Genomic DNA, 20,663 nt, shown 5'->3' with positions numbered 1-20,663 from the left:
ACATGCCAAAAATTAACACTCTGTGCTAGGGCTTTATATTTATCATTTCCTCTGGGGCCCATAGCACTAGCCTCATTGTCTCCATGGTACAGATGAGATGATTAAAGCCCAGAAGAGCTAAGTAATTTGCCCAAGATCACACAGCTTGGAAGTGAAGAGCAGGCATTTGAATTCAAAGAGGATGGGGATATGGGATTGGGTACAGGGAGCGCAAAAAGAGTATGAGGAGTAGGGAAGCTGGTGAATGGGGCAGCTTCAGATGTGTCCCCTTTTCCCCTTCTAAACCCAGAATTGGGGGTGGGGAAGAGAAGGGAAATGCTGTGGTTGGAGCCAGAGCCTATGCTGCATCTGGCCTGGGTGGCTGAGAGGCAGAAAACCGCAGAGCAGAGTGGGTGCAGGGCCAGCAGCTGTATTTGACTGAGGCCTAAAGAATGAGGTTCCCACTGAGCAAAGGGAAGTGAAGGAAGCAAGTGGTGGCATTTCCCACCTCAGAGAGTACATGGTGGGGGAAGATAAGGGAGACAGGAAGCTGAGCGGGGCCAGTGCTGGTGTAGCTCCAGTGGGTGAGGAGAGGCCCCGCCAGGAGCTGGGCTGAGCCAGGGGCTGGCAGTGTGCCCAGCTAGACTTCAGAGGACCAGCCCTCTCCCTCCCCTGTGAGCTACTGAAGAGAGGAGGTTTTACCAATCAGGCCCAATTCAGCTAACAGTGCAGTGAGGGCCTTGAAGAGGTCACCCCCCCCCCCATTAGGATGTGGAATAAGAACAATAACATGTATTGAGAGATTACAGTGTGCTAGGCAGTGTATTAAGCCAGCACAGTGCATATGTTTTATTCTCATTAGTGCCCTATGAAAAGTATGAAGAAACAGCCATTATTCCCTTTTTACAGATGAGGACACAGAGGCACAGAACAGTGAATGGACCTGCTCGAAGACACGCAACTAGCAAAAGACAGAGCTGGGACTCAAACCCAGGTGAGCTGGACTCTAAAATATGCATTCTTAACTATTAGACCATCCTATGAGGATAAATGAGATGACTCAGACAAAGTGCCAGAACACAGTACGTATTCAGTGGGTGGGAGAGGAAAAAAAAGGAGCTTGGCTTTGGGGGCAGCAAACAGAACTGACCCTGCAGCAGGAAGAATGGAGGGTAGATGTTAAGTATGGTTTCCTGAAGGGGAGGCAAAGGAACAGATATGAGTCAACCAGATTTTCTGCTGTAGACACTAACACACCCCAATTTTGGGAACATGTCAAGAAGTCCCATAAAGTCAGGATGCTTCTAGCCCTGGCCTGCCCAGTAAGTGGTGGGAGCCTGGTATTCCTGTCTTGGCTCCTGCCTCTCTTTCCAGCCCTATCTTTCCATGCATTCCAGTCTCAACCAAATCTGCTCCTCCTGGTTTCCTGAACACAGAGCACGCAAATGTTCCTTTCAATTTCTTTATCTTGTCCTTAGATAAACAGAAGTTTCTAATTTCCAGGTCAACTTTATCAATCTTTTCCATTAGTTCATGCTTTTTGTACTTTGTTTAAGAAATTCTTCCCTACCCTGGCATCATGAAGATACTCTCCTATTTATTTTCAAAATTTTTATAGTTTTGTCTTTTACCGTCAGGTGTATGGTGGGAAGTGGAGGTCAAGATTTGTTTCTTTTGTGTAGATATCTGATTGTTCCAGCACCACTTATGGAAAGTCTGCCCTTCAGTACTGATTTGCAGTGACATCTCTGACTTACAGTAAATGTGTCCATTTGGTCTCAATGGCTTTTTTTTTTCCTCCTTGCACTAACGCCACATTATCTCAATTAGTATAGTTTTCCTTTTTTTTTTTGAGGAAGATTAGCCCTGAGCTAACTACTGCCAGTCCTCCTCTTTTTGCTGAGGAAGACTGGCCCTGAGCTAACATCCGTGCCCATCTTCCTCTACTTTATATGTGGGACGCCTACCACAGCATGGCTTGCCAAGCAGTGCCATGTCCACACCGGGGATCTGAACCGGCGAACCCCGGGCCCCTGAGAAGCGGGACATGCGAACAAAGCTACCACACCACCGGGCCGGCCCGTATAGTTTTCTAATGCATCTTCATATCTTGTAAATTAAGTCTTCCCACTTTGTTCTTCAAGAGCGTCTTGGCTGTTTTCGTATACTGAACTTCTATACATAAATTTTAGAATCATTTCATCAGGTTGATTTTGTATCTAGAAACCTTAATAAACTCTTTTATTTATTCCAATAATTATTTATAGTTTCTTTTGGATTTTCTATATGCATAATCATGTCACTAGTAGATAGTGACAGTTTTATTTCTTCTTTTCTAACTTTTATACAGTTTCTTTTTCTCAACTTACTGTTCTGGCTATGACCGCTAGTATCAATGTTAAATAGAAATGATGATAGAAGATATAAGAGAGTATTCATGTCATTTTCCTGATTTAAAAAGGAAAGCTTTCAATGTTTTTACCATTAAATATGATGTTTGCTGTATTTTTTAAAAAAATAGATACCCTTTATTGGATTATTTATTCCTAGTTTTTTATTCCTAGTTTGCTGAGTTTTTATCACGAATGTTTTGAGTTTTTCAAATTCTTTGTCATTATCTAGTGAGATGATCATGTGACTTTTCATCTTTAATTTGTTAATGTGGCAAATGCATTGTTTCTGGTGTTAATCTAGCCTTGCATTGCTGAGATAAACAACTTCTCCCTGAGGCATTGTCCTTTTTACATACATTCTACTCTTCATCAGGTACCGCCTCCTTTGGAAAGGCCTTCCTAGACGCCTCCAGCGAGAAGGGACCTCACACTCTTCTCCCGAAACCAACAGAACTTTGCCTTCCACTGTAGTTATATTGCTGTGTTCTATCCCCTGTCTTCTCTCCTGGACTGTAAACTCCTAGGGGCATCTTTGTGCTCTCTTCTTAGCCCACTTCCTCCACCTAGGACCCAGAGTGGAGGTGATATAGATAGTAACACAGAGGACAAGGCCACGGGCTCTGGGGTAAAGCCACCTGGGTTCACATCTCAGCTCTGCTACTTGGTAGCCATTGGATTTAGGGCGTGCCACGTGGCCTCTTTGAGCCCATCAGTAAAACAGGAAGAACAATAGTACCTGCCTTATGGAGTTGTTGTGAGAATGAAATGAGATAATATAAGTCAATCACTTAGTACAGCTCTGGGCATACCATTTTCATTAGCTTAGTCCATAGCAATTGCCACTACACTCTGTGCTTCTGCTACTGTGGACTGCTCACAAGTTATTTCTAATAGTTTCTGAGAGCTCTCTTTTCTCCTGTTTTTATTTCCTCTAGAGCTGTTCATATGCTGCTTCATTCTTTTATTCAGTGGGCATTTATTGAGCACTTACTATTTGCTGGGACCTGAAGCAGATGAGATCCCTTCTTAGGAAGCAGATGATCAAGGAGGGGAGAGACATGTGATAATACAGTATGATAAGCATTAAGATAGAGGGCCAGAGAGGTGGAGGACTGGGGTTGGGGAGCATGGGGGCCACCTGGGGAGAGCAGAGTCCTCTAACTTAACCTGGGGTCAGAGAAGACTTCTCAGAGGTAGTGATGCCTAAGCTGGTCCTGCAGGACAAGTGAGGGGTGGGAATGGGCGTAGGGCAGAAGGCGAGGGGATAAGTTATTTCAGACAGAGGGAGAGGAAGGCGCAAAAGAATGTGAGAGGAGAAAGAGTATAAAATATCTGAGAAATTGGTAGTACTTAAGTATAGCAAAAACAGAACAGACGGTGAGGAGGGAGAAGTGATGTGAAGGCGTAAGCAGGAGTCTGATGAAGAGTCTGCCATACTGCGCTGGGAACTGAGACTTCATCTTGAGATGATTCTCACCCCCTTCTTTGACTCATCTAACACCTATTAAAATAGGCGTCACCTACTCCAGGAAGACCTCCCTGACTTCATGCTCACAAGTCTGGGTTAGATATTCCCTCTTCTACTACAGCCCTCTCCTTCCCCTCTTCATAGCCCTTACTTCTTCCCATGATAATTGTCCGTTTAAGCATCTGTCCTCCCACACCAAAAGCTGTGAGGGCAGGGAATGTGTTTTAACATTTCTCTATCACCAGCCTAGCAGAGTATCTGGCACACAGTAAGTGCTCAATACGTGTTTATGGGTGAATGAATAAATAAATAGGATGTTCAGGGAAGGAGAGAAAATTGTGACTAGCAAAGTGCCTGGCACGCAATTGGAACTGAAAAAATTGTTTTGTATTTTTTGTGCCTCAGCTTTCTCATCTGGAAAATAGGGATAAAATAGAAACTATCTCAAAGGGGCATTGTGGGCTTGTGAATTACTTAACCCAGGGTCTGACACTTAGTGCCAAGGATAATTCTCAGTATGTTAAAAACATTATTCTCATACAAATAGACAGTGAGCATGGGTCAAAGTTTCATTTAACTCATTAATAAGGAGACTAGCAGGATGACAAAGCCAGTCCAAAACAGAATATAAAAACTGGGAAGATGAGGAAGGTTCGCCCTGAGCTAACATCTGTTGCCAGTCTTCCTCTTTTTTTGCTTGAGGAAGATTAGCCCTGAGCTAACATCTGTGCCAGTCTTCCTCTAGTTTGAATGTGGGTCACCACCACAACATGGCTGATGGGCAGTGTGTAGGTCGCAACCCAGGATCTGAACCCATGAACCCGGGCTGCAGAAGTGGAGCACTCTGAATTTAACCACTATGCCACTGGGCCATCCCCTGAACTGGAGTTTTTATGGTCAATGAAAAAGAAAATATTGAAATGAGGGGCCAGCCTGGTGGTGCAGTGGTTAAGTGTGCACGTTCTGCTTCGGTGGCCCGGGGTTCACCGGTTTGGATCCCAGGTGCAGACATGGCACCGCTTGGCAAGCCATGCTGTGGCAGGCGTCCCATATAGAAAGTAGAGAAAGACGGGCACGGATGTTAGCTCAGGGCCAGTCTTCCTCAGCAAAAAGAGGAGGATTGGCAGCAGATGTTAGCTCAGGGCTAATCTTCCTCAAAAGAAAAGAAAAGAAAAGAAAATATTGAAATGAGATTGCTAAATTATTATAAAATGGATTGATGTCCTACAGGGTAATAAAACCTTTAGGGTTACCTTCTCTACCAGACAGAAAAGAAAATCATCATACCTTATTACTTTACAGAATTGTAAAATGTCTGGGCCCTAGTCAATTGTGTAAATAATGTTCAATTTTTCTTCAGAGGGAGATGATCCTTAAGTGGACCTGCTAGTCAATGCTTTATTATGACATCAAAAGGTCACACGATCATCTTTTTACTTTAACTTTAACACACAAAAAGTAACATGTTTTGGATAGCTTTTCTTAAGACTAGTAAGTTTAATTTAATAGATACTAGTATCACTATTACAGTGTAAGACTCTCAATAAATGTTTGCTGAGAGGATGTCCGTTCTAGTAGAGTTTTCTTTCTCTCCAGCAGCAGAGTTTGGGGGCTACGGGGCTGGTAGGCTGAGGGGGGAACCCTGTAGGACACCTGTGCTCTTCCTTCCCTCAGCCTGGGGTGGCATGAGGCTAATTCTGTATCAGCAAATAGGGAGAGAAAGTATCTACTTTGGACATCAGCAAAGCAGGCACCCACCCCCTCAATAAGAACGTATTTTCTCTGAAAGAACTGGCTATTTCCAGAAAGGCAGTGAAGTAGACAGCATGGAAAAAATCAGAAATTTGTTGGCTCACTATCCATTAATTTTTTCCCATTTTTTAATTTTTAAAAATTGTGGTAAAATCCATATTATGTAAAATTTACCATCTTAACCACTTTCAGTGTAAAGTTCAGTGGTGTTAAGTACATTCACATTGTTGTGCAACCATCACCACCATCCATCTCCAGAACTTTTTCATCTTCCCAAATGGAAACTCTGTACCCATTCAACAATAACTCTCCATTCTCGTCTCCCTTCAGCCCCTGGTAACCACCATTCTACTTTCTGTCTCTATGAATTTGACTACTCTGGGTACCTCATATAAGTGGTATGATACAATATTTATTCTTATTTTACTTAGCCTAATATCCTCAAGGTTCATGCGTGTTGTAGCAACGCATCAGAAATTCCTTCCTTCTTAAGGCTGAATAATATTCTGTTGTATTTACATTACATTTTTTCATCCATTCATCCAGTGATGGAAACTTGTCGTGCTTCCACCTTTTGGCTATTGCCTCCATTTTTTTTAATCATATAGGATCATTATTTTTTTTTAATTGCACATGTGGGATGGGTACCATTTTCAGGGTTTGAGATCTCAAAGATTGTAATCTGGCTCAGAGCCTGCGGCTGACCAGACTAGGAGGGCATCTGTGGCCACTTCTTGATTCTGTACTTTTTGCCTAAATACAACTAGGATGGCTAGGTTTCTCTATGCAGATTTAGCCACAGGTCCGAGTTCACTTGGAACATGAGTGTTACAAAACTTGTTCTGGGGCTCTGACCAAGGAGGCATTGCTCTAAATGTTTACACATACTGGGGACAGAGGAAATTCAAGCATTTCTACAAAGCAACAGGTGAGAAATTTCCCAGGAATAAACAAGTTATTTCTTGGCAGTCCAAAAGTATGTAGTACGCAATCTCTGCTCTGGCAACTGGAAGAATCCACTTGAACCACATGGCCTCCAGATGGTAGAAAAGGAATTCCGAGATACTTCTGTGCTAAAAGTGGTCAAGAGTACTGGGCTGAAGGAGAACTAAAATGGCTTGGCTTCTGGCTTCAGGGAATTGAACAGTCTACTCTGACTTTCTAGCAAAAAGAAAGGGGATGTTGAGCTTAGAATCCCATAAAGCTAAAGCTAGAAGACATGGCAATCAGCTCTCACTTTTTTATTCTGTATTGGCCTTTCCCTTTTATTTATGCAATTGTCATTAATTTCATAAGTGCAGTAGAGTATAGACTCTCTGGGTCCAAATCTTGGCTCTACTACTCATTCCATGTAAGACATTGGTTGTTAATAAACTTTTCTGCAGGTTTTAAAATCTTTGCTTCAATTTTTTAAATCTGTGAAATAGTGATAATAATAATTCTGTCTCAGAGGGTTGTGGTAAGAATTAATGGTGTTGATGCACGTAAACTACTAAGAGCAGTGCCTGGAACATAGTGGATGCTACATAAACGCTTGCTGTTCTCCATACATTTCAGCCATTTTCTTATTAGCATTATTATGATTATTATTCAGTTGGTAAATAGTCAAATTTCATTTGGAATGTTATCCTACTGTTTTATTCTGCCTCATGATTATTACTGGGGGAAAATTTTCTGCAGTCGATGTATGTTGAATCTGTTTTCTTATTTCTTGCAATAACTCTGTATGAATCGGTTAGTATTTTCCTTGTGCTGAGACGTAGTCTCATTCTCTCATTTTCCAGATATGTAAACTGAATCCCCAAAGGGGAAAGTGACTTGCCTAAGATCACACAGAGACAGTGGCTAAACCAATAATAGAACCAAGGGCTTCGACCACTAATCCAAGGCTTGTTCCACTCAGCACGGAATCTAAGAATATTGACCTTGGGTATTGATGGGATCTGAGCATCCTCCAAACTCTATCCACCCACAGGAAGACTAGAACATTCTATGATTCCAAGTAGGCTCCAAAAGACATCTTTCTTTCCTATCAAAATTGCAAGCACTTAAAGGGAAAGGACTATGACTTGATTACTTTGGAATCGTCATTGTATGCCCAGCACTGTGCTTCAAACTCTTGAGGCCCAGAATTACTGCCTATAACATCTTGGATTATTAGGGGAAGATGCTTAATAAATGAAGCTAATAAATACACCCTCCCTTTTTTTTAAAGAAAAAAAAGGGGGCAGGGAGAGAATATTTATTAAGAAATTAATATGTGCCAGTCACTGCGCTGAGAATTTTCACCACTATCCCATTTAATCCCCAGAATTCCTTTATGGCATTGTCAATTTCTACACTTCAAATCAGGAAATTAAGGTTTAGAGATGGTAGGCAAATTACCCTGAGTCTCTTTACAAGTAAATGTTCAAGCCTGACACTTCTCTGGTGGACTACAACCTTCTAGAATCCAATATGATGATCATAGAGTGAGATGTAAGGCTAGGAAGAAAGAGTCCTAATGCTTTCCAGAGGGTGAAAAGAAAAATGGTTTTCTTTCTATGACAGAACCATGAACTCAATCACATAAATTGTGAAAATATAAGTCATGGTTGTATTTGTTCTGTGACAGTGTGGAAAATGCACCTTGTCATCAAGCTAGAAAAAGGAAACAAAGAAAAATTATGAGTATTTCAATCCTGCTCATAAAAAGAGACATATCATTCCAGGCAACTTGGCTCCACTCTCCCTGCAAACATTTTATCCACACTGGAGTTTTGAACGGGAGACAAAAGGATAAGCTGCAGGACTTATACGGAGAAGGATGATTAGGTCTGGGTGAACTTCATAGCAAGGAAAGGCCCAGACCTGAAAAGTGCTTAGTACTGTGCTAGGCTGAAAAATGGCCCCTAAAGAGAATTAGGTCCTAATGCCTGCGATCTGTAAATGTTACCCTATTTGGAAAAGGGTCTTGACATGGGAGATTATCCTATGTTATCCAGGTGGAGTCAGAATGCAAACGCAAGTGTCCTTATAAGAGACAGGCAGAGGGAGATGTGACACACACCCACAGAGGCGATGGGCCATGTGAAGATGGAGGCAGAGATTGGAGCGATATGGATACAGGCCAAGGAATGCTAGCAACATTCCTTCTTCAGGAGAGGCTGGAGAGGCAAGGAGCTGGTTCTCCACTCGAGCCTCCAGAGGGAGGATGGCCCTGCCAACATCCTGATTTCAGTCCACTGAAACTGATTTCAGACTTCTGGCCTCGAGGCCTGTGAGAGAATAAATTTTTGTTGCTTTAAGCCACCAAATGCGTGTAATTTGTTACAGTAGTCACAGGAAGCTAATACAGTATCCCTGGGTTGTCATCCATGTCTCAGTTTACTGTCATCTCCTTTCCCTTCCATCTGACACTTCCAAGAAGAGTTTCCAAAACATGCAAGAAGAGTTTCCAAAAACAGCGTAATATTTTATGAGTTTCCTCTGCCAGGCACTATGACAAGCACTTTACATGCAATAGCTCACTGAATCCTCATAATCCTATTAGGTAGGTACTAATATTATTCTTACTTTACAGATGAGTATAACGAGACTCAGAAGAAAAACTGGTGAGGCCATACTCCTAATAGGTGATGGAACTTGTATTCCAACTCAGGTCTGCTCACATCTAAAGCCCATACTTTTGACCTCTGTACTGTGCTACCTCAAGCTCACTGGGTAAAGTTAGTGTTTTAATTCTCATATCAACTGATGGCATTTCGGGACATTTATCTGAGGGATATTTTCAAGGATGCTGGACCAAAGGAGCCCAAACTTGCCTTCATTCCAGCTCAAGGAACTGAGTTGCCACTTCCACCTGACTTTTTCAGCAAAGGGAAGAGGATGGCCAATGCTACATCATTGAAAGCGCAAGTTAAAACAGTCTCAGAGATCCATTTGTTCAAACTCCTCATTTTACAGATCCAGAGAAGGGGAGGGGTTGCCCAGGGTCTCATATAGAGGCTTTAAGTGGTAAAGTTGAGATTCAAGTCCGGGTCTCACTTCAAATCCATGTTTGATTCTACTGCACGTCACACTGCCCAAAGTCATGGGTGTTGCTATGGTCTAAAGTGCTGATCAAACTCTGGAAACTTGCAAGAAGGAAAATGGAAAAATGGGACCCAAACCTACTCAGAGCTATAAGTGCTCCAGAGTCTTTCTTCTCACCTGGGATTCCACAAGGGGCTGCAAGCCACTGGGATAGTCCAGGGAATCCAGAGGGGTACGCTTCTGCGTTGAGATGGAGACTGAAGAGACCATGATGATGTGACCACACTCCAAATGGGAGGAGAGGATTATCAAAAATTCATGATTTCCTGGAACTGAAGGGATTTCTGAAAATCTTGAGAGTGGCAGCTTTGGACAAATAAATGGAAGTTTTACCTTACACAATCAGCAGGGAACTGGTTTAGGAAACTCAATATGCCTAATAATGGAAAAGGGTGAACATTCTTTATCCATCTTTACATACACATCCACTCAACAAATATCGAGTCCCTGTTGGTCCCTGCCTTCGTGCCTAATAAGGTGGTTAAGAAAAAAAAAAGACAACGTAAAGTGCTCCATACAGGCTTAGTACACAGGTGCTCAAAAAATGCCCTTACTAAACGTTAATAATAGTAGCTGTAAGAGCCACTGTCTTTAAGACACGTTCATCTCCGCTTCAAAGAGTATTTATCCCAAGATGCTCTTTGACTGGGTTCCGCCGCCCACTGCATTCTGCAGCTTGTAGTTCGGAAGTGAGTGACTGATTCGTCAGCGCGCAGGCGCAGTGGCTCCGATTCCCGGAAGAACCAGCCGAGGCTGCCAGGATGAGCGGGTGGCGGTGGCTGCTGCTGTGGCGGCGGCGCTGACAGGACACGAGCTCTATGCTTTTCCGGCTGCTCGTCCCGCTCGGCCTGCTGTGCGCGCTCCTGCCCCTGCACCATGGTGCGCCAGGCCCCGACGGCACCGCGCCCGACCCCGCCCACTACAGGTGAAGGGGGTCAGGCTCCCCACCCTTCCATAGTTGGGGAAGGGGAAGCGCAGACCAGGTCCCTTCCCTTTCCCTCCATCCCAGGACCCCCACCCTGACCTGCTTGGACCCCACCACTGGGCTCCTGGCAGAAATCAGGTAGTGATTCCCATTTTCTGCCCCATTTTTTTGTCTTTTCCCCTGCCTGGTTTCGTTTTCTGGCCCCTTGCCTTATTTCTCGTACCTCGCACCAGGGAGCGAGTCAAGGCCATGTTCTACCACGCCTACGACAGCTATCTGGAGAATGCCTTTCCCTACGACGAGCTGCGACCTCTCACCTGTGACGGGCACGACACCTGGGGCAGGTAGTGCGAGCGGAGGAGCAAGGGGGCGGCCGGGGTCTGGCAGTCCGGTCCTAGGCGGGCGGGTCTGCTGGGGCTGGTGGCTTCATGGTGTCTTCACTGGTTCCGGAAAAGCTCCTGGTCAGGGCGAGGCTGCATTCCCCCCAATTCAGGCCAGCACCACCAGGATCCACCCGGCGTCCTGGAAATTTGGATCCCGCAGTGGAAAAAGCTCTGGGTCAGCCTGGTGGACTGGACTTCTGGGCTCCAGCCACAACAGTTACCAGCAACTTACCACCTTCATGAGATCTCAGCTCAAAATGTCACTTCAGCATCAACTACCCTAACTACCCACCCCTTCAGGTCACTCTCACAAATCACTCTTCTATTTTTTTCCATAACCTTTCTCACTCTCTGATACTATCTTATCCATTTATCTGCTAGTTTGTCTTTTTGGCTTCCACTAGAATGAAAATCTGTGAGATGGAAGTCTTTGTCTGTTCCATGCTGAGCTAGTGAAGAATCATTGCATTTAGCTGAAGCGGACATTGATTAAACACCCTGCTGAACATTTTACTTGTGTCATCTTATTTAATTCTCTTAACACCCCTAGGAGTTGTGTTGTTATCTCCATTTTACAAATGAGTATGCTAAGGACTGGAGAAGTTAAGTACACTCAAAAAAATTTGTGCTGGTTTTCATTTTTTAATTGAAAAAAAGTGATACAAGCAAATGGCAAATTCAAGTAGTACAAAATCATACACAATAAATATCTCCCATACCCTAGAACTCCAAGCACTGTTAACTCTTTTGTGTATCCTTCTAGAAATATTTTTGTTTATCCCATCATATAGGTATATATATGTGTATCTTTTTAAATTAACTTTTTTGTGTGTGTGAGGAAGATTAGCCCTGAGCTAACATCTGCTGCCAATCCTCCTCTTTTTGCTGAGGAAGACTGGCCCTGAGCTAACATCTGTGCCCATCTTCCTCTACTTTATATGTGGGACACCTGCCACAGCATGGCTTGATAAGCAGTGCCTAGGTCTGCACCTGGGATCCAAACCAGTGAACCCCAGACTGCTAAAGCAGAATGTGTGAACTTAACCCCTGCACCACTGGGCCAGCCCCTAAATTAACTTTTTAAAGGCATAACTTGCATATGATAAAATACATGCATTTTAAGTCCATGATAATCACTATCACAGTCAAGATATAGGACATTTCTGTCACCCTAAAAAGTTCCCTTGTGCCCTGTAATAGTTAATCCCTCCACCACCACTGGCCCAAACTAGTGCTAATCTGCTTTCTGTCTATATGTCTCTTTTTGGAAATGCAAATAGAAACATACTACACTGGCTATTCTGTTCCTTGTCTTTTTCATTTAACAGTATTATTTGAATATCTTAACATTAGCCCAGAGAACTCTTGATACTCTTTTTGACAATTTCATAGTTTGGCATTGTTTGCGTGTACTACAGTTCAGTTAATCACTCTTCACCTGGTGTACATTTGGGTTATTTCTAGCTTTTTGCTGTTCTAAACAATACCACCAAGAACATTCTCAAGCATATAGCTCTGTGCACGGTTAGGTGAATTCCTAGATGTGGAAAAGCCTGTGCTCTTAGCTACAATCCTATACTGCCTCCCTATGGCAGAGGAGAATGCCAGGGAATATGGGTGACGAGTTTAACTACAGTTGAGCGACATCAGCCCCGTATCCCAGGTGCTTTAAATGGGTCAGAGGTTCCTGGCAATTTTCGCTGTAGCTTCTTTGTTGTGTCTGGAGGTGGGATGGGTGGAGGCATCACTGTGCCTCACTTACGAGTTTTTGGGATATCTGATCTGGGGCAGCCTTAATATCTGGTGTTTGATTTTCTTACTAAGAAGCTGGAATTTCTGTCCTTTTACAGTTTTTCTCTGACTCTAATTGATGCTCTGGATACCTTGCTGGTAAGTGTCTCATCTGTTTCTTTTCCTCTCTACCATTGCATAAACAACATCCTTCCTCTTTTGACAGCTTGGCTGTGGGTAAAAAATGAATTCTTCACCTTGGCCTTTTATTTTCGTCTCATGTTTCTGAACCGTTAGATTCTGGTTGCCCTGCTAGATAGAGGAGAACAAACTCCAAACTTATTCAGGTTCATTTGTTCAGCAGATGTTTATAGAGGACCTGTTAGGAACACAGAACTGTGATAGGCCTGTATGACTCTGTGGGGGATCAGAGACTTTGATACCCTCCTTGTTTTCAGAGGCTTACATTCTAATGGACATGTTCAGTGATAAAAATAATAGCAGTAACTAGTTAGTGTGTTATGTGTACTTTTCATGTATTGTTTAATCCTTCCCACACCTCCATGAGGTAAGTACCTTTACTCCTTCCTACAGCTGAGAAATCTAATACTTAGTGAAATGACTTGGCGAGGGTACGCATCCATGAAATGGCAGAACTGGGACTTGAACTCAACTCTGAATGACTCCAAGCCTTAACCATCATCTTGAAAAAGGCCACAAGGGAGGATATAACAACTTTCCCCCATTTCACTATTTCTACTTGTCTGTCACCCCTTCTCATTTTTATTTATTGATTGTATTTACATGATCGTGATCACTATGTAGATATAATTTAGCTTTTTTTGGTTTTGTTTTGCTTAATGTAAATTCATATATACTTGTCCATTCATCACATGTTTGTTGAGAGCCAACCGTGCACCAAGCGCAGCAAGCACAGTGCTAAACTCTAGAGTTATAATGGTGGATTTAAACAGACAGTCCCTGCTTTCCTGGAGTTTATGATTTTAGTGAGGGAGGGAGACAAAGGATAACCCCAAAGAATGTATAATTACAAATTGAGGTGAGTGCTCTGTGGGAAAGGAACATGGTTCTATGAGTGGGTATAACAAAGGAACCCCGCCTAGACTGAGGAGGACTTCCCTAAGGTAATGAAATGACACTTAAGTTGGGATCTGAAGGAGATGCAAGTGTTGACTAGGGAAGTAGGGGAGGAAAGAGTGTTCTAAGCAGAGGGAACAGCTTGTGCAAAGGCCTTGTGGCAGGAGAGAGCATGGCAAGTGCAGTGAATTAAAGGAAGGCCAGTGTGTCTGGGATGTGGAGAACGAAAAGGAAGAAGTGAAGTGGAGCTGGAGGGATAAATGGGACTAGATGATGCAAGCCCTTGTTCACTATGTTAAGGATTTTTATCTTTAATTTGAGAGCAATGGAAAGCCACTGGCATTTCTCAAGTAGAGGCAGGAAATGATGAGATTTCTGTTTTGAGAAGATCACTAGCTGCGATGTGGAAAAGATTCATGTAATCATTCAACAAACATTTATTGAGTAATTGCTTAATGGGCTGTGCTCGGCACTCTAGGGAAGTGCGGGAATGAATGAGGCTCCTGCCCAGGCAAAAATTCTCTTATTGTAGAAAGAAATAGGTGCCCTAGGAGTTGTGTGGATGAAGTTGCTGGAGTGTTTTAAAGGAGGGAAAGGTTAATTTCAGCTGGAGGAATCAAAGGCTTCCTGGACAAGGCGACATTTAGACAATTGAAGATAGGTTGGATTTGGAAATGGGGAGACACAGGAGGGAATGATTTCTGGCAGAGGGAAGAACATGTCTGAAGGCAGGAAATTGGGGAATAGTGGGTCAAAGTTTACTGAAGTGAATGAGAATAGGTTAGATGAACAGTGAGAGACATGGTCAGAAAGGCAGGTTGGCTCCAAGTCATAGAGGGCCTTGAATACTGAGATAGTCAGGATTGTTTTGGTTGCAAGTGACAGAGACCCAGTTCAAACTGATTTAAGCAGGAAGGAAATTTACTGATCAGATAACTAAAAAGTCCAGATAAAGACTGGCCTCAGACCCAGCTGGATCCAGGCATACTAACAATGTCATCAGGAATCTCTCCATCCCTTATCTCTGCCTTCTTTGCTGACTGTGTTCTCAGGCTCTCCTTAAGCTGGCAGGGTAGCCAACAGTAGCTCCACACTTGCATCCCACTCATTTAGTAACCTGTTTGTGGAAAGAATCAGCCCTTTTCCATTCATTCCAGGGACTGAGTCTCATTGATCTGGCTTGGGTCACACACCTGTCCCTGAAGCCATTGCTTGGCCAAAGGATACAGTACACTGGCTGGTCCAAGAATGGATCAAGTGCCCATTCTTGCAGCTGAGGGAGTGGGATCAGCCGCTCCCAAAATACAGGAGTGACTGTGGAAGAAGGGTGACACCTCAAGAGGAAATTGGGGCATTATTATCAGAATAAAAGATATCAGGCCTGCATTTGGTTGATGGTTTAAACAAAGAAGGTTTCATTTTCTCAAGTGAAAGAAAGTCTGTAATTTCTGGCGTTGGGTCAGCTGCTCAATTGTGCCATCAGAGACCCACGCTCTTTGTATCTGTCTATTTTACCATCATTCGTGTATTGGCTTTCATTTGTATGCTTAGTACCTCATGGTCTAATACGGCCGCCATAGCTCCAGAAATCAAGTCGGCTTTCAAAGCAGAAAGAGGAAGAGTAAAAACCATGCCATCTGTGTCTGTCCCTTTTTATTAGGAAAACAGAAGCTTTCCTAAAAGTGCTCCCAGTAGACTTCTCAAGGCTCAGAATTAACTGGGTAACACAATCACCTCCATCAGCAAAGAAGGCTGAGAAATCAAGCATCTGGATTTCCACCCTCTATTGTAGGAGGCTACAAGGGTAAAGATTGGAAATCAGTGTTGGGCCAACTAGCCTGGAATGTTTTCCACAAGGATGAATGTGACAAGAGAAGTTAAAAATGACAGATATCCACTGCAAATGTCAAACTAGGATTTCTCAGTCTACAGTCTTTGTATGTTTCCGTTTAAATGGGTACATAATGACTCTTGAATTGGCACCGAAGAATTTACTCAACCAGTCTCTTGATATTGGGTCTCTAGGTGATTTCTAGCTCTCAGGGTTTTCTTCTCCTGTCATCAGTCATAGGAAAGAAACTGCAGGTCTTAAGTTGACTAAGTGAGGGCCACGCCAGCATAGGATCCCAGACTCTTGAATCCAGCATCTTCAGCACCTTCAAGCCTGTGAGAGCCTCACTGTCATGTCTGTCTTCCCTTCCAGATTTTGGGGAATGTTTCAGAATTCCAAAGAGTGGTTGAGGTGCTGCAGGACAACGTGGACTTTGATATTGATGTGAATGCCTCTGTGTTTGAAACCAACATCCGAGGTGAGGGCTGCCTTCCAGGGGCTTTGGAAGAAAAGAGAGTGTGGAATTTTTGCCTCTGTGTCAACGAGGAGGTGGTAAATAGGATCTAAAGGGCCAACCCTGCCAGGACGCTTGGCTAAACCAGTGACTGACAGAGTTCTTCTTCCCTGGAGGGTGGGGTGGGGAAGTCTCAGCATCCTCATCAGTTTCAGACATGAAAGTGAGCAGAGGACAGAGAAAAGATTGGAAAGAAACATGCCAGAATTACTCAGGGACTTAACATCTATTTGGTGCTAGGCATCCAGCCATGAACAAGAAGGATGCAATCCCTGCCTTCTTGGAGTTTATTGTCTAGGAAGCACTGTCCAATAGAACTTTCTGCGATGATGGAAGTGTTGTATATCTGTGTTGTCCGATACAGTAGCCACTAGTTACATGTGGCTATTGAACATTTGAAATGTGTCTACTGCAACTGAGGAATTGCATTTTTAATTTCATTTAATTTTAATGAATATAAGTTTGAATAGTGACATGTGGTTAATGATTACTCTATTACACAGTGCAAGTCTAGGCTATTAGTTTCCAAACCTGGCTGCCCATCAGAACCACTTGGGACCTTTTAAAAAGTTCAAATGTCTAGACTCCACTCTAAACCTAATGAATTGGGGTCTCTGAGTTCGGTCCTAGAATCAACATTTTTAGCAGGTTTCCAATGGTTCTTAAGGAGCTGGCGTAGCCTGTATGTGCAGCTAACCTCTAGACAGCTAGCGGCTTAACATCTGTCACATCGAGATGGCAGAGTTATGTTTTTTCTCTCTTATTTTGCTCGTCTTTATTTTGAATGTTTTTTGCAATGAAACTTGTATTGCAGATATATGATAAGTAAAATTTTTAGAAAGATTAAGGAACAAACAGACAGCATGGTATAAAATCTTGGTTTAGGAATCAGACCTCAGTTTGAGGCCATCCTCATTGCTGTGTCACACAACTTCTGAGCTTGCTTGGTCATCTCTAAATTAAGGCTGTCTTTATACATTTGTGTCTGATATGAATATACTTATACCAGCTTTCTTTTGCTTGGCATTTGCCCAGTATATCTTTTTCTACCCTTTTGCTTTCAATCTTTCTGTATTTTTATGATTAAATGTATCTTTTTAAAATTACATATTATATTTCACTTGTTTATTCATGCTGATAATCTTTCTTTTGACTGAAGTATTTGGTCCATTTACATTTTCTATAATTACTGATATATTAGCCTCCATTTCTATTGTATCATTTTGTGTTATTTGTCCCATTTTCTCTATGTTCTTTTTCTCTCTCCTTTTTCATGTTTTCTTTAAGGTTGATTTGTTTTCCTCATCCCATTTTCTTTTGCTAATTCAGAAGGTATGCACAGTATCTAGCTTTTTAAATAGTTTTCCTAGAACGTTTAACAAATGTAACTTATCAAAGTCTAAAATTAATGAAGATCTTTATTCTGCTCATGAATAATATGAAACCTGGCTCTGAGGACGTGCTGACCTATCTGCCACAGCTGTGTATTTAGTTCTTTGCTTTGGGCCCTCCGTACATTATTGTTGTTCTATACAGTTGAAGTGTGAGATTGGCTCATATATTTACCACTTTTTTGACCATCTTTTCTTTCGTGTCTCAGACCTTACGTCTGTGATCCCTTCCCTTCTATCTGAAGAGCTTTTTTTAGAATGATCTTTAGTGCAGGTGTGTTCTGGGCAAACTTTCTCAGCTTTTGTTTGTATGAAAATGTCTTTATCACACTGCTTTTGTTTGTCATTTGGGGAGTATATTTTCTGGGCTCATGGTTCTAGGTTGATAGTTATTTTCTCTTAGTGCATTGATGAAATTTTCCCATTGCTTCTGATTTCATTGTCACTGTTAAGAAGTGATCTGTCAATCTAATTGTTATTTCTTTGTAGATAATCTGTTTTATTTACACTGGCTGCCCCTCCTTTTAAAAACTTTTTATTATAGAAATTTTCAAAATTACGTAAAAGTAGAGAAAATAGTATAATGAAGTAGATTTACCTATCACCCAGCTTTAACAATCATTATTACATGGACTCTGACTGCTTTTGAAATCTTTTTTTTCCTTTGGTGTTCTGCAGTTTTACTGGGATTTGTGTAAATGTGGATTTCTTTTTCTTATTTTGCTTAGGATTCCTGGATCTGAAAATTGCTGTCATTCGTTAGTTTTAGAAAGTTTGTAACTATTTTCTCTTCAAATATTGCCTCTCCCCCATTTTCTCCCTCTTCTCTTTTTAGCACTCCAATCAGATGTATGTTACACATTCTTACTGTATCCTCCAACTCCCGTCTGTATTTTTACTTTTTTTTTCCTTCTATATTTAAAAAAAAAATCATTTTCTCTTTATGTTGCATTTTGGATAATTTTTTTGGATCTGTCTTCAAGTCTACTAATTCTCTCTTCGGATATATCTTATCTGCTATTAAACATACCCATGTAGATGTGGTCATTTTTGTAACTTCTTACTGCTTACTCATATATTCTGACCTTTCTTTTATCTGCCTTTATTCAAAATGCTTTGTTTCTTTGTATGTCTTGTGATTTATTTATTGTTTAATGTACCGTCATTCCCTAGACTTTACCCATGGGATTCTTGGAGGCCTGGGCTGAAGCTGGGTTCTTCCAGATATAGTCTTTATTTCTGCCATGTGGCTGGAGGCATTACGTACCAAAAACCAATTTATGCTAAAGAGTTGAGGCTTTCTAGACTACCCAGTTAGTGTGAAGTCAGGCTGTAAAATTTAGTGAGTACCAGCTTGTAGTTACTAATTCTCAGGGAAGTTTTTTTCTTCCCTTTACTTGACATCAAGATTTGAGTAATGCAGTTTTCCTTATTGTACATTAGGGGAGATGTGCAGGGTTTATTTTTAATTCATCCTTACACAGAGTATATAATTCTTTCAGATCCCAATTTTATGTAGGGATCTTTTCATTAGACTCCCCACTTTGGGTAGGTCCCGCCGTTGTCTCCTATTTCCCCTCTGCCAGGAGGAAGGGAAGACTGAAGCTCAAAGTCAGCAGTTGTTTTCAGTGAGAGGGCCATTCAGGGTATCTATTTAGCCATATTTCCGGATACAGAGCCTTTGTGTCTTTTTATAAGTCCTAAATATTACATAATAAATTGAAATAGATAAATTAATAAAATGAAGGTAATAACTACTCTGCCTGCTCCATGCCCCCAAGTCTTAGGGGGATTAGGAGACAGAGTGACCGAGTGGAATGAGCATGGGCTTCAGAGTCAGAGAGACCTGGCCCTACCACCTACTAGACGGGTAACCCAGGGCAAGTTACTTTACCTCTCTGAACTTCAGTATCTTCCTCTGAAGAGGGGACAGTATTACCTAGCGTTTGGTATGCAGTAGGGACTAAAAAAAATATGATAACTGTTGTTTTTGTGACCTACTAAGAGAAAAATCTTTGTAAACTCAATGCTATACCAATATGTGGGATTAAGGGACTCTTCTTTCACTACATGGCTGTATTCCCTTGCCAGTGAACTGCCTGACAGAGTGTTTAGGTTTAATTTGCCCAAGGGAAAGACTGGTCCTTGGAACTCTGACAGTTGCTTTTTGTACTGTCTGTAGTGGTAGGAGGACTTCTGTCTGCCCACCTGCTATCAAAGAAGGCTGGGGTGGAAGTGGAGGCTGGATGGCCCTGCTCTGGACCTCTCCTGAGGATGGCTGAGGAGGCAGCCCGAAAACTCCTCCCAGGTAAGACCCACACTGAGATGGGGGAGAGATGAAGTCTGATAGGTCCTACTTTTCTTGCTGGAGACAAGAGTGGCAATGCTGAATTATTTCCTCTCCCAAGCACTTAATATTTCTACCTCCAGGTGCCCACCATGGAAATCAGGAGAGCCATGGGCATTTGGGGGGCTTGCTGGGGCCCTGGCCCATGGTAGATGAGCTGACCTCATGACTGTTTGCAGGGGAGGGCTGAAGGCTAGCCTGATGGTAGAAGGCCCTTGCCCTTATTTGAATGAGCCCTTTCTCCCCCTCTGGGGCCCACTCGCTGCTGGAATAAAAGGGTTCCAGACAAGAGCCTTGGTCTGAGTATGAGGAGCCCCACGTTCTAGACTTGGCTCTGCCAGCCAATATCTTGACCAAGCCACTCTTCCCCTCCTTGATTCAGTTTTCCCATCTATCAAGTGAGAATCATAATTCCTGCCTCCCCGCCACACTGGGTTTTTGGGAGGTGTAAAATGAGGTCAGAGAGGAGAGAGTGCTTAGAGAATCTCAAACACCACTGAAATGAGAGGGACTTATTTTGTAGCTGAGCTGTGTCCAGGGCTACAGGCCAAGCCTCAGTGTGTTTGTCTGGTGGGGCAGTAGCTGGGCTCGGAAGCAGCGACTGGACACTGTGTTCTCTTCAGGGTGTGGTGGTGGCTCTGAGGGCTGTTCACACCCAAACACGTCACACTATGCTTTCCACCAGCCCCTCGGCCATCTCGCTTCTCCCTTTCACGCCGTACTTGCCTCTCATCCTTGGGGAAGAGCTGAGGAGAGTGAGCAAGCTGGATTCAGGTC

General features: G+C 42.7%; 2 protein-coding genes across 8 annotated transcripts in view; one reads left to right on the top strand and one right to left on the bottom strand.

The window, feature by feature from the left end:
* Window positions 1-11,204, bottom strand: part of PROCR (protein C receptor) — a 20,606-nt gene extending 9,402 nt beyond the window's left edge. The window contains exons 1-2 of one of the 6 annotated variants that reach the window (XM_070588182.1): window positions 10,909-11,204; window positions 9,784-9,938 (exon numbers count right to left, since the gene is read on the bottom strand). In XM_070588182.1, coding sequence (XP_070444283.1) covers window positions 9,784-9,876 — 93 coding nt within the window. In that variant the 5' untranslated portion in view covers window positions 9,877-9,938; window positions 10,909-11,204. Of the gene's footprint in view, window positions 1-9,783; window positions 9,973-10,908 lie in introns of all 6 variants that reach the window. The other 5 variants (XM_070588181.1, XM_070588184.1, XM_070588183.1 and 2 more) reach the window with 5 other exon arrangements.
* Window positions 10,321-20,663, top strand: part of EDEM2 (ER degradation enhancing alpha-mannosidase like protein 2) — a 26,649-nt gene continuing 16,306 nt past the window's right edge. The window contains exons 1-5 of one of the 2 annotated variants that reach the window (XM_008525462.2): window positions 10,321-10,591; window positions 10,825-10,935; window positions 12,825-12,864; window positions 16,007-16,112; window positions 19,722-19,847. In XM_008525462.2, the coding sequence (XP_008523684.1) occupies window positions 10,485-10,591; window positions 10,825-10,935; window positions 12,825-12,864; window positions 16,007-16,112; window positions 19,722-19,847 (490 nt within the window). In that variant the 5' untranslated portion in view covers window positions 10,321-10,484. Of the gene's footprint in view, window positions 10,730-10,824; window positions 10,936-12,824; window positions 12,865-16,006; window positions 16,113-19,721; window positions 19,848-20,663 lie in introns of both variants that reach the window. The other variant, XM_070588180.1, reaches the window with a different exon arrangement.

This window comes from Equus przewalskii, chromosome 21, assembly GCF_037783145.1.
Source record: "Equus przewalskii isolate Varuska chromosome 21, EquPr2, whole genome shotgun sequence".
NCBI lineage: Eukaryota > Metazoa > Chordata > Mammalia > Perissodactyla > Equidae > Equus > Equus przewalskii.
This window is presented reverse-complemented; position numbering and strand designations above follow the sequence as displayed.